The following is a 15,264-nucleotide window of genomic DNA, read 5'->3' as shown; positions in this document are numbered from 1 at the left end:
TCCCAGTCTGTCCACCTCTACCACTACCACCCTAATCCAAGACCCCATCCTCTCTCCCCTGGGTGGCTGCAGTAGCTAGGCTCCCTGAAACCACAGCCGAACAGTCTGGGGCCAGACAGGCAGCCAGCCTATAAGGCCGGCAGCACTACTTGGTTGGAGACTCCCAGAAAAAATAGGCTCTGGGAGAAAAATGTTTCCCCTCTACTGCCAACCTTGAAGGATTGGGGTTTCATTTTATTTCTGAAGGTTGATTTGCTTAAACTGCAAGTCACTGAATGCCTCTAGGCCAAGTTTCTCAACTCTGCCTACGGTCAGTCTGCCTTCTCTCTTCTGTATTAAAGGACAGCAGGATAACCTGAAAGATAAGAGCATTTTATTTGTAAAACCATTGCCAATTGACTTTAAGAATGAAAGAAAACAATCCTATTGCTATCTCAAAAAGAACATCTTTCCAGCCTTCCTCCCAGCCTGAGCAGCCTGGGATCCCAGGAATTCCAGTGCTTCTAGCTCAAATCCCCACAGTGGTGTCAACGCATACTTCCCGTGTGAAGGAGCTCTGAAACAGGCATTAGCCATTTAATGGCCGCGAGCAGTGCTTTCTGGCAGAAACGGTAGTAGATGTGCGCCATGCCTGAGTCAAGCTGTGAGGCAGGCAAGGCTGCCAGGAGGCTGACAGTGACCCCTCCTCAGCCGGGGCAGAGGAGCTGGCTCAGCCGTGAAACAGAGCAGCATGGGAGGTGTCTCAGCTGAAGGTTAATGTCTCGGCATCTCCAGCCTGGGAGTTGGAGTTGGATGGAGGGGTGAATGCTGTCTTGCCTTCAGCTAGAGCTTTAAAATGCTGTGAGGAGAGAGGAGAGGGAATATGGAGGATTTGGGGATATGCTAGTTATGACATTTTATCAAGAACTAAAACTCTTCATAGGGCTTCCCAGGTGACTCTAGTGGTAAAGAACCTGCCTGCCAATGCAGGATATGGAAGAGACATGGGTTTGATCCCTGGGTCAGGAAGATCCCCTGGAGGAGGGCATGGCAACCCACTCCAGTATTCTTGCCTGGAGAATCCCATGGACAGAGGAGCCTGGTGGGCTACAGTCCATGGGGTCGCAAAGAGCTAGACACAACTAAAGCAACTTAGCACACACACAACCTCTTTACAACTCTTTAAGCTCCGTTTTTCTCCCAATTCTACTTTAAAAACAATTCCTTGGTGTTGTCTTTGAAAAATAGCTAGAAATGTGCCCTGCCTCCTTCAAACATGAACCCCCTTTTTCCATGCTTCCTGCTTCCATTCATTAGGCCACTTGTTTCTGTAGGATTGAGTGTCCACTGTAGATCCTCACCTACCCTAAGGGCCACAGGGCTTCTATTTCCCCTTCCTTTACAAGCCCTACCCCTGCCTGCTTCACAGTTCCCTCATCATGGGGAGGGTAATGATAACTCCAGGCAGAGACCTCCTCCACTGTCCCAGAATCACAGCAGACTGAGAACAGTGCTGACAGCAGTCACTACAGCTTAAGTCAATCTCTGGTGCTGGTCTTACCTGTGAGTTCTTGAATTCCGAGTAGAGGGAAAAGAGCAGATGGAGGGACTGAATTCTACTCTTGTAAACAGGGATGTCTAGAATGGCTGAAATCGAGAACTCCCATGAGCAGAAACAAACAAAAATCTGGGAATATGGGGCATTTCTGTTTAGGTGGCCAGTCCCTTCCCAGATGGAATGTGTCACTTTAACTCTAAGGGTTCAATACCCAGCAGGTAGTCACAAAAACCCAAACACCACCCTCAAGTGCTGCCAAACAGCATAACTGGCTTAAAGCAAAGGTTGTAACTCAGAGTAAAAAACCCTTTTCAACAGCCCACAGTGAATTTATCCAAAGACTGGGCCAAGGAAGGGACAGGAGGGCTTACCACAGATCATATCAATGTACTCTGCCAGGCTGCAATCAATCTCTGCTGTGGGCAGGCTCACCTAGGAGAGGCACGGGACAGACCCAAATCAAAAGGCTGAAATTTCAGTGGTCCTAGCATTATTCTCTTTCTCTGAAGGAAAAGAGCTCCGAGCATAAGGGGTGTGTTGGGCTGAATTGTGTTCTCCTCAAATTTACATGCTAAAGTCTTGACCCCAAGTGTGTCAGGTGGTGTATTTGGAGATATTGTCATAAAAGAGGTAAGTTAAAATGAGATCATTGGGATGAACCCTAATCCAGAGTAACTGGAATCCTTATAAGAGGAAATTAGGACACAGATACACATAGAGGAAAGACCACATGAAAACACAGGGAAGAGACAGTCAAGGAGAAAGGCTCTAGAAGAAATCAGCTCTGTGGACAGTTTGATGTCCAACTTCCAATAGTGTGAAAAAATAAATTTCTTTTGCTTAAGCCACCCAGTCTGTGGTACTGTGTTATGGCAGCCTGAGCAAATAATACAAATTTTTTTTTCCTGATCAGTAAAATGGAATTGGTCATACTCATTAACCACTGAAGTAGCAGAAGATATAACAGGGCTAAAATATTTTATAAGTAAAATACACTGCCATGCAGTCTTCCTGTATTTGTGAAGAAGAAACTGAACCCAGATTATGGCCAAGTATTTATAGTTACTTGGAGTTACAAGGCCTAATGGTCCTTGGACACCACAGGAACAGAAAAAGTGACATGATATCTCCGGCTCCAGATCAAAACCAGTTCATACTGTAAGTTTAAAAACCATTAGCATCTTAAAAACTTTTTGTTCCCTTTTTATAAAAATCAGGGTGTAATTTTATAAAAATCAGGTTCTGCAATTTCCCTTTTCCAATGTATAATTGATACTTCTCTGTATCAGAGCAAAATAAGGCCAAATAATTCATCATGTGAGTATTTCACTGACTGGATGTACCACAATCTGTCAATTCAGTTTCCTAGTCAGACATTTTTTTCTCAGCTGCAGTTTTAAAATGCTGTGATAAAAGAGACTGTTTTCAGATTCTTTGCTTTTTTACAATAATTTCTCAATAAACATATACCCCCCCCAAAAAAAAACTGTCTTCATTAGCTTACATTTTAGTAGGGAGAAACAAAAAACAAAATAAGGTATATAATATGTCAGAAGGTAAGTATTACGGAGAAAAAGCAGGTAAAGAGCTTGGGGAACATGGGGTAGCAGTTTTAAATACCATGACCAGGAAGGACCTGTTATCATCTTTGCTCAATTTTCTTAATATGTAAGAGCTCTTTGGGCTTCCCTGGTGGCTCAGCGGTAAAGAATCTGCCTGCAATGCAGAAGCCTCAGGAGACGCAGGTTCGATCTCTCAGCACACACACACAAAAGCCCTTTGCTTGGACAGTAGTGTTGTCACGTATATATGTAACTTCTTGGTCCATCACTTGTTTTTTCAGCCATGCCACTCAGGAGCTTAGTTCCAGGAACAGGGATCAAACCTGTGCCTTTGGCAGTGAAAGTGCGAAGCCCTAACCACTGGCCTGCCAGGGGATTCCCAGTCCATCATATTTTAAACTTTGTTTATGGTAACTGTTAGAATTTTTTATTTGTATGAGTCTAAACTGTCACATTTTTCACGACTTTTAAGATCTTTATTACGCAAAGAAATACCTCACCATCCCAACAGTAGTATTGGGTTGGCCAAAAGATTTGTTTGGGTTTTCCCATAACATCATACAGGAAAACCCGAACGAACCTTTTTTTGGACAACTGAGTATTTCTCCTATATAAAAGAAAAAATGGTACTTGTAATAGCTTTATTTTTACTCCATCTGTTTAACTCATTTGGAATTCATGTGTGCATATGGTTGGGGCTTTCCTGGTGGCTCAATGGTTATCTGCCTGCAATGCAGCAGACTCGGGTTCAGTCCCTGGGTCAATCCCCTGGAGGAGAGCATGGCAAGCCACTCCAGTACTCTTGCCTGGAGAATCCCCATGGACAGAGGAGCCTGGCGGGCTACAGTCCATGGGGTCTCACAGAGTCTGACACAACTAAAGCAACTAAGCAGCGGCAGCAGCATGCATGTGGTTGAGGCATAGATCTGTTTTTCTCAAGTGACTGGTCAGTAATCTCATCACAGCCCATTCTACCTGTAATCATTTAACCATCTTTCTTGGGCATCCTTGATGGTCCAGTGGTTAAAATTCTGTGTTTCCACTGCAGGGGGCATGGGTTTGATCCCTGGTGGGGGAACTAAGATCTTGCATGCTGTGAGGCATGGCCAAAAAAAAAGTAAAATAACGATCTTTCTTATACAGCAAATTTCCACATTTACGTGGGTTTTTTCCTGGGTTGTCTACGTGCTGTTGATCTAGCTCTGTTCCTAACCAGAACATTATCATTTACTATAGCTCTATAATTTCCTAATGTCTGACAGTCAAATCCTCCATCATTTTTTCCCTGAAATTTTAATTAGACTTGAAAGTTGACTCTCTCAGATAACCTTTGTTACAAATATTTGAATTTCTAAGAAAAAAAAAATGCAGTTAAAATCCTAACTGAAACAGCATTCCACTGCCATGGTGAACCAGGGAGGATTGACGGTGCCTTCCAGGAACATGGTTTGACTCCTCATTCACTCCAAGTTTGTGCCTGCCCTTCACTCAAGTTGTATAATTTGCTTTCAAAAAGGTCTTGACAATTTCTTTTTTTTTTTTGACAATTTCTTATTAAATATATTCCTGGACACTTTTTAAAAATTTAGGATTATTAGGAATGGGACATCAGCTACTCAAAACAGCACATAAACCTCTGTGGAAAGGGTAAGTCTACAGTGGTAATACTCTAGGTACGTATATTCACCAAAAGTTATGTGTTCAAAGCAACAGTATAGTAATATTACAGAGTAATTTATAACAACTCAAATCCGGAAACTATTCAAATGGCTATCATAGAATGGATGAATAAACTGTCCTATATTCAAAACAATGGAATACCATAATTAGAATAAATGTATAACCACAATCTAAGAAACAATATGGATAAATCTCTACATGGATGAACAATACAGATGAGCAAATAAACAAGACACAAAGGAACATGATTAGATTTAGATAAAATACAAAACAGGCAAACCTAATCTGTGCTGTTAGAAGTCAGGATAGTAGTTAAGTTGGGAGATGGAAGCCTGAAGGGGCTTCCAGGGTGCCAGCAATGTTCTGGTTTTTTTGATCTGATGTGTTGGTTACACAAAGGTATTTGGTTGGTGAAAATTAATCAACTCTTAATGTGTTTGTTTCTGATTTTATATTATACATAAATTTAAAAGTTAATGATAATAGTAATACGAGAAGAGAGAAACCGTGGTCCCTAGAATGAATGCCACACTTTCTAAGCTCCTGCTACCTTCCACTCACCTTTCCCAAAAGTTCTTCAAACTCTGGAGACCACTCCTGCATCAGTGTGTCAATATCAGGCATAGGCCTAGAATTATAGAGGCAGATGTGAACAGAAAACATGGGCTGGTATCAGCAATCTTTGCATCATGATATTCTAGGCTAAAGGGAGGTTCTCAACCTGGGCACATTAGGATTTCAAGAGAACACAGACTGGGTGGGCCAAACTTACCCAAGACCTAGGGTTTGGAGAAGTTGGCTAAGTAAAAATACCAGGTAAACCATAATCTTTATGTCTGCAATCTTAGCCAGTAGCGGCCAGGATCCATAGGTCCTGAGGTTGATACATCTCACATATGTCCCAATCTTGGCACCTCCTCCTCAGAAGCAATGACTTCCTAGGTGGTGAAGATTACCATGGGTTACTATGATGAAGAATGTGCTATTTCTTACCTAGTATAGTGCACAGTTGCAGGGGGCTTGGAACGGTGTAACTCAGAGATGCTCTCAATCCATGTGTCAATGGCTTTGGGATTCTTTTCTGCATCTTCCAGGCTCTTTACTTTCATATGTTGCTAGAAAAACAACAGGAAAGTCAGGCTGATGGCAATGAAGTTGCTCCCTTGTCTTCACAAAGAAGTTCATATGCTATTTCATATTCAAGGTAACTGATGAAAAGGGAAACCTTCCAGCAGCCAAATGAAGATTATAGAAAACCCTGATAAAGTCTTCTGGAGCCAGGGGAAAGGGGCAAGTCAACAGAACAGGAATGGTCACAATGAGAGACCATTTCAACCTACTAGGATGGCTAGAATAAAAAAGACAGACAATACCAAGTGTTGGTGAGGATGTGGAGAAATTGGAACTCTCATTCATTGCTGATGGGACTATAAAATGATCAACCACTTTGGAAAATCCTCACTTTGGCAGATCCTCAGAATATTAAACAGTTTACATATGACCTAGTAACCCTCTTCTACCTATACCCAAGATACCCAAGACAAATAACAATATATGTCCATGCAAAAACATGTGCATTTTCATAGAAGCATAATAGAAGTGGGATTAACAGGTAAATGCATAGACAAAATGTGATATATCCATACCATGCAACATTATTCAGCCATAAAAAAGGGAATGAAGTAGTGACCAGGGTTTAGGAGCAGGGGGAATGAGGAGAGGAGTGACTATTATGGGTATAGGGTTTCCTTTTGTTTGTTTTTGTTTCTGTGTTTTGGCTGCACTGAGTAGCTTATAGAATCTTAGTTCTCTGATCAGGGATTGAACCAGGCCCACAGCAGTGCTGAGCCCTAACCACCTAGTGGGGTAATTCCCCACTAGGGAATTACCAAGGGGTTTCTTTTTGGAATATGAAAATGTTCTTAAATAATGGTGATGGTTGTATTAAGCCCATGAATATACCAAAAATCACTGAACTGTACAATTTAAAAAGGTGAATTTCACAGTAGTTACATTATATTTTAATACAACTGTTATCTAAAATATAGGGCTGGCTGAAATCATAGCCATCCCTTTTAACAGGCAATAAGTCGACTGTTCAAATACAAGCAAGGCTTCTACTCTCAGCCCCCTTGAGCTGGGGCCTGTGCTAGGCCAGTGACTTACTGTAATGTTGTGCTGTTTGGAATTCTCTGTTAACCACAGTGAGAGCACTGTAGGGTCTGACTGCTTTGTCGAAGGCTCATCCAATACCAATAGGCCAAGGTTGTCAGGCTTTCCATCAGGACGTGGAACCTGGTAAGGAGAAAGGTAAGAACATGAAAAGGGACACTTGTTTCCAATAAGCTATGGAAGAACTTTTCTGGTTCATTACTATTACTAATATTAAAAAGCATGCCTATATATCATGCTGTACTAAAATACTATCTAGAAAAAACTACATGACCTTAAGTATAAAGCTGAAGTTATGGATAATTAGGAGGCAAATGTATGACAAATTTTTAACACATAATGAGATAATCATTTACCTATTAGCAATGAGTATAATTTCAAGTTGAGAGCAAGTTAAGAATTCCAGTGAAATGAAGAATATATACTAAATTATTGCTAGTCAAGGAAATTAGTTTAACTGTTAGAGTAATAGAGGGGTTAGAAGAAACACCTAAGGAGTCATTTTTAGGATGTTCTGACCTTTAAGAATGCATCAATATCCCCAACAGCTGGGATGAAATCAGGAATGAAAGGCTTTAGTTTGTGGTCCAGGTCAATCAACTGTGGTGTATACCTAGGAGATATTGGCATGAGAAGGTGGAGACTGTCAGTGAAACTTACTTTATTATTCAGAATGAAAAAAATCTAAGGGGAATGGTCATGTTTCAGATAAGAGGAAGGGAAGGGCAAGGCAGAGCTGGGGGTTATGGTGGGAGGTCCTGGTACTCACCTGCTGATGTACTGGAAGAGCTCCTTAATCTCAGCAGAAACTGGCAAATGCTCATAGTCTGCAGGATCATACGCCCTGGGGAAAGGAAACCGCAGCTCAAGGTGGCCAGAGAAGAGTGGGGGCTGCTGAGCCCTGGGTCAGTCACAGAGCACGTGCCTCTAAACCTACTTTCTGCTCCACCCACATCTGCCTCTTCTGAGTGACTTGCAAGGCAACTTTAAAACTGATTATAAGTAGCTCTCAGTTATCTCTGACAATGAAGAAAAACAGCTACAGAAAATCCAAAACATAATTTTGAAAAATTTTAGAGTGTAGCAGAAATTGTTTTCCTTTTTTCTTTTTAAATGAAGGGGATAAAGAGAAAAGATAAAATGAGATCTTAATTTCTGACATGAAAATGGTTTGTCCCAAGAAAAAAAGGAGTTGTTACAAAGATGTTTTTCAGTGTTATTTATAAAAGTAAAAAATTAGAAACAAATAAAATGTCTAACACTTGATAGGTCAAGCTGAACACTGCAGTTATTGAAAGGTACTTGCATTAATACATGAAATGTATACAGTTAAAAAAAAATAGTAGAGCACATATTAATGACTATAATTAAGTAAAATGTAATGAATTGATAGGGCTTCCCAGATGGCTCAATGGGAAAGAATCCACCTGCCAATGCAGGAGATGCAGGTTCGATCCTTGGGTCAGGAATATCCCCTGGGGAAGGAAACGGCAACCCACCCCAGTGTTCTTTCCTGGAAAATCCTATGGACAGAGGAGCCTGGAGTCCATGGGGTCACAAAAGAGTTGGACATGAATAAGTGACTAAACAACAATGAATTGACAAAGTATACAAGTGACTTGGAAAGTTATTTAAGGTTCTTCTGGGGAGAGTTGCTTAAGAAAAAAACTAAATAGATTACTTAAAGTTTACCTTTCCCCAGATTATAATTTATGGAAGCAGGATCATGAGGTAAACTGTGAAGCATGAAAAGTCAGACTGGTATTAAATACTTGCCTAATTTACTTAGTGTCTACCTGCATGTGGATAATTAAAATGTAACTATTTTTATTTTTATTAAACTACTTCATTGAATAAGTGATGCATGCACATGATAGGAAGTAAAAGGTACAAAATGTATACAGTGGAAAGTTATGCTCCCCTCCCAAGAGTAATCACTATTATGAGTTCCTAGTGTAGCCTAGACATAGCTTGTATAATATCTGTTTGATACACAAGCTAGCACAATACAAAGACTTCTATACCTTTTTAAAATGTAACAATGTCCCTTGAAGATTGTTCTTTACCACCACATCAGAGTGTTGGCTCATACTTTTTAATGGCTAGGAAGAATTCTACTGATTTGGCTACACCATCATTTATTTAACTAGTAATTGTATTTTAAATGAATGGGCCTTAGAATTTACTTTGATTAAAACCTACCAGGGTAGGTCATGATTAATCTAGCACCAGGCCTGGAACAGGGTGAGAAGAATTTTTACTGAAGCATCATCCAGGAATATTTTGCTTCAACATGGGAGAACAGAGCCCCTTTTCTCTACCTGTCCTAAAAGGATCTGAGCCTAAAATAGAAATGCTCCTGCACATGGATGTTTTTCTCGATAAATAAAACTGCTTTGATGTATCATTTTATCTTCTCTTGTATATATTTAACATACAATTTATAATATAAATTTATATTTATAAATTTGTCTTCTCTTCCCTAAAATGTAAACTCCCTGGAGTCAGAGACCATCAATTAAATTGACTCAGCAAACCCTCATGAAATCCCTGAGCCCATAGATGTTTCAGACAGTGCAAGTGACATCATAGTGACATCACAGGACTCAGGCAGTGGAGCCAGAAAAGAAGGAAAACTCATTATGTTGGGTTTCTGAGCATCTGATAACCCTAAGAAGAGGATATCAAAAGAGCTGTTAGAAGTTCACTTCTCAATGACATCCTCCTGTCCAGTGTTTTGAAGGAGGAGTTTCCCTCCTTCGCTAGGGTGCTCTCCTTACCCTTCCAGAGGGGCCCCGTGCTCTTCATCATCATCATCATCATCAGAATCAGTTTCAGATGAGTCATCATCATCATCATCATCATCATTCTCACTAAAGCCCCGCTGAGGCGTCAGCTGTGAGGTCTTCTTCTTCTCCTGAGACAAAGCACGGTAGGCATAGAAAGCTCCTGGTTAGGAGAAATTTGGGAGAAGGAAACGGCAACCCACTCCAGTATTCTTGCCCGGAAAATCCCATTGACAGAGGAGCCTGGTGGGCTACAGTCCATGGGGTCACAAGAGTCAGACATGACTTAGTGACTAAACCATCACCACCAGTGTACTTTTGCCCAATTCTCTCCTAGCGCTCTAACCAGAACCCTCCCACTTGGCACCAATTCACTGGAAAGAGAAGGAAGCCCTCCCCAGAAGGGCCATGAGAACCTTCTTCGCTCCTTCTTAGCTACTGAGTCCCCACTTTCTATATCCATAGTCTAACCATCTGTGTGTGGCTTGTGTATACTTTATTTAGTACATATCTCTTTTACCTCTCACTTAGGAGATCCTGAGAACTCTGCATAAACTTTATCTGGTCAGCTTCAACTCTAAAACTGAGGGACTTCTGAAGAAGAAAGTGCCTCTAAATAGTTATTTTGGGAGGAAACAGGGGGAAGATGAAGTGGGGAAGACACATTTTAGGGGATCTTAATACTCACAAAGATCACAGGGAGGAAATCTAGTATTTAATTTGCAAGACTGCCCAGGGTAAGCTGCTTATAACTAACGAAGAAAAATCATACTCAACACTGTGCCTGGATTCTGACCAGCAGTTCCAGAGACTGTGGGTTTTCCTTTGCATTCAATGGGTATCTTACCTATTCATGGTCTCCCTTCCTTCCCCCACAAGTTAAATAAAATAACTGTACCTTATATCATAAGATAGTCATGTATGGATGTGAGAGTTGGACTATAAAGAAAGTTGAGCGCTGAAGAATTGATGCTTTTGAACTGTGGTGTTGGAGAAGACTCTTGAGAGAGTCCCTTGGACTGCAAGGAGATCCAACCAGTCCATCCTAAAGGAAATCATCCTGAATATTCATTGGAAGGACTGATGCTGAAGCTGAAACTCTAATACGTTGGCCACTTGATGTGAAGATCTGACTCACTGGAAAAGACCCTGATGCTGGGAAAGACTGAAGGCAGGAGAACGGGACGACAGAGGATGAGATGGTTGTACGGCATCACTGACTCGATGGACATGAGTTTGAGCAAGCTTTGGGAGTTGGTGACGGACAGGGAAACCTGGCGTGCTGCAGTCCATGGGGTCACAAAGTCAGACACGACTGAGTGACTGAACCGAACTGAACTGATATCTCAAGATAAAAGATTCTTCTGTTCTTGGCATTTTGACCTACCTTTCTGAGCTTCTGGTTCTCAGTGTAACATCCCACCCCCTCAAGCCCATGAGAAGGGGTTTGGTGGTACTTGGGCTTGCCAGGGCAGTTGGGATGGGGGTCTGTGTCTTTGCCTCTAGGGCCTGGAGCCTGTGGTATGCCTTCACTTAGGATCTGAAAGGTGGCCAACTGGCTCCCTTTAAAAATGGGTTTTCAAGCTCAGTTTCCACATGGCTTATACTGAGGTTAAGAGATATTTGATTCTAGTTTTAAAAATTATTTAATGATTCTTTTACATTAAAGTAGCTTCTGACATATAAAACTGTGACACAGGACATAAAAAAAAACGCATACTTTTTGTTACATTTTCCTCTAAGCATAACACAGATTTATTATACATCAACAAAAGTGTATTTTAACTAATATGTAACATGTGGTATAGATGACAGTTGCAGAAATTGTCTTACTGGTATACAGTTGGTAAGGATCTCCCAGTGTTCTTTACTAACTCAAAATCTGCCCAAATTATTCTTGGGTCACATGGGAAGCAGTCTGGCAAGGGAAACTTTTTAAGAATATTGTCAGCTTAAAGATTATTCAAAAGTGGATCCTTTTTGCTGATACTGGGTGCATATTAAATTGGAAAGTGAGCCTTTAATATTGACTGTATCATGTGAAGATGAAAACTTCAGGATGAATACACAAAATTAGGAGGTCAATTTAGGAAAATTGTTCACTTTTGTCTGCTTCTTCAAAGTAGTGCTTTGCAAAATCTCTGACCAAAGGCAGAAGACTTTATATACCAGAGAAAAGGTCAAAAAATTACTTTGTAGGTGAGATGTCAAACGGCACATAGTCACAAAGCAGAGCTATCTCAAAACATTACCTTTTAGACTTCCTATGAAATCTATCTCTCTCACTGTAGCTTTCTGCATTACTTCAAATATTCTCCTTCACTTGAGTCCTCAAAACTCCTATTCTTGGAGGATAATTAAAGCATAGGCATTGGACAATGTGCTAAGGCTAACCACAAGGGCTATTAAGCAGTGCACATGTGCAAATTCAAGGCACCATCCATCTAGAGCTGTAGGCATTTTCTCATCTTTCTCTCAGAACTGGTGATTCTCTTGGTTCATAAAATAACAATAAGTGACATCTAGGCCTTAAGACTTCAAAATTAAAGTCTCTTTCACAAAATACTGGCAGTATCACAGTATTGACAATGAACAAATACCAGGACCAGTCATTTCAAACTTGCTTTATCATAAGAATTATTTGCAGTGCTTGCTCAAATATATTTACATTTTCAGGTTTTTATCTTCAAGATTCCAATTAGGTAGTGCGGAGTGGGGACTGGTAATTTTTTTTTTTTTTCAGTTAAGTACCACAGTTGATTAACATGACTAGAAAAGTTTGAGATTCTTGCCAAAAAGTCAGCTATAACAATAACCTTTATTCCTGAAGGAGAATCACAATCTTAAGGCTGTTGGCCCTTGACTGTTCTCCATGAACTTAAAGGCACCTAACCAGTAGTGGTGAGTATTCAAGAAATATTTGCTACTGAATTGGTGTCACTTTAAATTAGCTACAAAAAATACAAAGCAGCAATTTCACAAGAAGCTTTGGATTATACTGCACCTTGTTATTTTCATCTTCATACTCATCACTGCTGTTATCAGCCATAGTCTTGTTAGAAAGATGGGAGGAACAAGGAACTCCTTAGAAGAAAAGTTTTCCAATTAGGTTATTGTTAAAATTATTTTTAAAGACATATTTTTCATTTATAATATTTTATGCTCTAACCATTTTATGGAACAGAATTGATAAGAATAGCTAGCTGAAAGATAGGAAACTGAATTCTAGCATGGCTCTGTCAATTCAAGATACACTTACTAATTATTATTATGCTTAAGACATTGGGTTAGACATTATATTAATACTAACTGATTATCTGCCATTACACAAATAGCATAAAATCTACCCTTAGTTTATTGTTGAAATAAAGTCAGTAAGTAGTGAAGCAAAAGGAGTGCTGGATTTATAGTCAGAAGACTCGGTTTAAAGGACAACTCTATCATGTGGACAAAACGATTCAACCTCTCTGGGTGTCAGTAGTCCCACCTCTCAGTCGGGTCAGTAATATTTGTCACTCAGGACTGTTGCAAGGATCAGTGGAAAAAACTTTATGTGGAAGAATAGGACCTAGGTCCTGCTAAATAATAGTCACCAATCTGAATCTGAATCAGTTTTTTACTTTACAAGTTTTGGTTTATTTTTAATAACCAGTGATTTACAATTGCAAAACAAAACAAAAAACAACCATTTCTCTTCTTTCCTCTTTATGCCTCTCTTACCTTTGTGTTTCGTGGTTGGAGTATAAATACTTGCAACCTCTTCAGAGTCGTTAATCTCTAGACGCTCATCATACGTCTGGTTTTCAACAATCTTGGTCTAAGCAAAAGGAAGTATGACTACATAGCTCCTATCACAGGACATTAAGCACTCTCTGGAGAGGTGGATTCCAAACAAGCAACGGTTCCTCTTCCTTACCCAAGACATCAGTTTTACCTGAAACCTTTACCCCATAGGTGGCTTAGACATAAAGAATCTGCCTGCCAATGCAGGAGACACAGGTTCGATCCCTGGGTCAGGAAGCTCCCCCGGAGGAAGGCATGGCAACCCACTCCAGTATTCTTGCCTGGAGAATCCCATGGACAGAGAAGCCCAGCGGGCCACAGTCCACGGGGTCGCGAAGAGTCGGACACGACTGAGCGACTAACACTTCCACTTCCACTTTACCCCCCATTCAAACTCTCAAGGCTTCTTGGCCCCAAGTCACGCAGTTAAATCACTTTGCTGCAGCCCTTATTTAGGGACTGCTGGCAGGCTGCCTGAGGAACCAGGGAATCGAGGAGAGAAACGACAGCTAGTGTCTGCAGCAGTTACCCAAAGCTGCTAAAATACGCGCGCGAGGGTAATACAGCATCCCTCTGTAGATAATGGCTCTCTCCTCGGGTTCGGTCAGTGTCCCACTGCTGCCGGCGTTTCTCAGGGGAGCCTGTGGAGGCTCTAGAAACAGTTCTGTCTCTCGGGTTCCCTGAGGGGGAGGGGCGTTCCGCGAAGCGAGGGTAAACTCGGCTCTTGGTTCCATCCAATAATCCCGAAAGCCATCACCCTTATCCCCACCATCCCACCCTCGTCTTGTAGGTCGGATCCCACTGAAGTTTGTCGAGGAGTAAAGGAAACAAAGATTGGCGAGGGCGAGAAGGAAGAGGAGAGAGAATACTTGTCAAGAAGACGGGAAGAGGTGCAGGAGATTGGGGAGAGGGAACGGGAGTCCTTCCTATTCCTCTTGGGAAGGAGAAAGAGAGTTCTCTTTCTACTAGAGTGAGTACGAATTACCTGTAGCCCCTCTGAATCCGTCTCCTCTATATGGAAAGAACCCCAGCCTAGGACTGGGGTCACACTCTAATCTGAGGCCTGGCCACTTCTGCTTGCGAGAGAGCCACGGCTTCTACTCGGAGCAACTGGCCTGTTGTCAGTTGCTAACAAAAAAAAAAGAAAGAAAAGAAAAATCGCGAGACTTTCCTCCACTCTCGTGAGATCTTCTCCACTCCAGCGCGTTACGTCTTTTCCAGCGAAGGCTCCAAGGAAGATCCAGAGGGGTTCGGATCCTGTTTGGCTCGAGTTTCAAAAAATACGTCTGTGGCGGCATCTAGCGTCCGGGAGCGGCAAAGCTGACGGATGAATTTCGGTTCGTCTAGAGTTAACCTTCCCATCCGGAGATAAGGTGTGTATTTTCTTCCCAGATCAAGGATCACTGGGCTGCAATTCCTACTAAATCAGTTCAGCCAGAGTTTAGGCAAACTTGGAAGTTTGCTTAAATTCCCACGACACTTTGTACGACCTTTTATAGCATTTGTATTACATAATAGTCCTTTCTTTCCCTCCATTGTTTCCCAAGGCATGGGACATACTTAGAGTACTAACAAATTATTTACCTGAGATTCAAATTTAACTCATTCTCTTTCATTTTTATCTCACGAAGACTGGACTTCATTAGGGCAGGTCTGTGTCTAATTACTTTTTAAGCTTTTCATAGCGTCAGTGCATTGCCTAGATTCAGTTCAGTCAGTTCAGTCGCTCAGCCGCATCTGACTC

The 15,264-nt window shown here is 41.3% G+C and overlaps 1 protein-coding gene across 2 annotated transcripts; it reads right to left on the bottom strand.

Moving 5' to 3' along the window:
- Positions 1–358: 358 nt before the first annotated feature.
- Positions 359–14,666, bottom strand: IFT46 (intraflagellar transport 46). Of its 2 annotated transcripts, XM_065944002.1 has the most exons (12): positions 14,506–14,664; positions 13,458–13,554; positions 12,742–12,821; positions 9,732–9,868; positions 7,721–7,795; positions 7,471–7,564; positions 6,946–7,074; positions 5,773–5,894; positions 5,341–5,407; positions 1,909–1,969; positions 1,541–1,626; positions 359–838 (listed from the first exon to the last, which is right to left on the bottom strand). In XM_065944002.1, the coding sequence occupies exons 3-12, from the start codon at positions 12,784–12,786 to the stop codon at positions 743–745; spliced, it is 912 nt and encodes a 303-aa protein (XP_065800074.1). In that variant the 5' UTR covers positions 12,787–12,821; positions 13,458–13,554; positions 14,506–14,664; the 3' UTR covers positions 359–742. The 2 variants fall into 2 exon arrangements, with proteins under 2 accessions (XP_065800074.1, XP_065800075.1); XM_065944003.1 differs by lacking the exon at positions 1,541–1,626 and having other exon boundaries at positions 14,506–14,666.
- Positions 14,667–15,264: the final 598 nt, after the last annotated feature.

This window comes from Muntiacus reevesi, chromosome 9 (genome assembly GCF_963930625.1).
Source record: "Muntiacus reevesi chromosome 9, mMunRee1.1, whole genome shotgun sequence".
Classification (NCBI taxonomy): domain Eukaryota; kingdom Metazoa; phylum Chordata; class Mammalia; order Artiodactyla; family Cervidae; genus Muntiacus; species Muntiacus reevesi.
Note: the sequence above shows the minus strand (reverse complement) of the source record. Positions and strands in the feature narration are given on the sequence as shown.

Bases quoted from the DNA above. Each gene is read 5' to 3' on its own strand.
- IFT46 (XM_065944002.1), bottom strand. From the start codon at position 12,786: ATGGCTGATAACAGCAGTGATGAGTATGAAGATGAAAATAACAAG. The intron at 7,075-7,470 runs GTCAGAACATCC...TCTCCTTACCAG, and splicing joins ATATTGATGCATTCTTAAAG to GTTCCACGTCCTGATGGAAA. The intron at 839-1,540 runs GTAAGACCAGCA...CTCTCCTCACAG, and splicing joins CGGAATTCAAGAACTCACAG to CATTTTAAAGCTCTAGCTGA.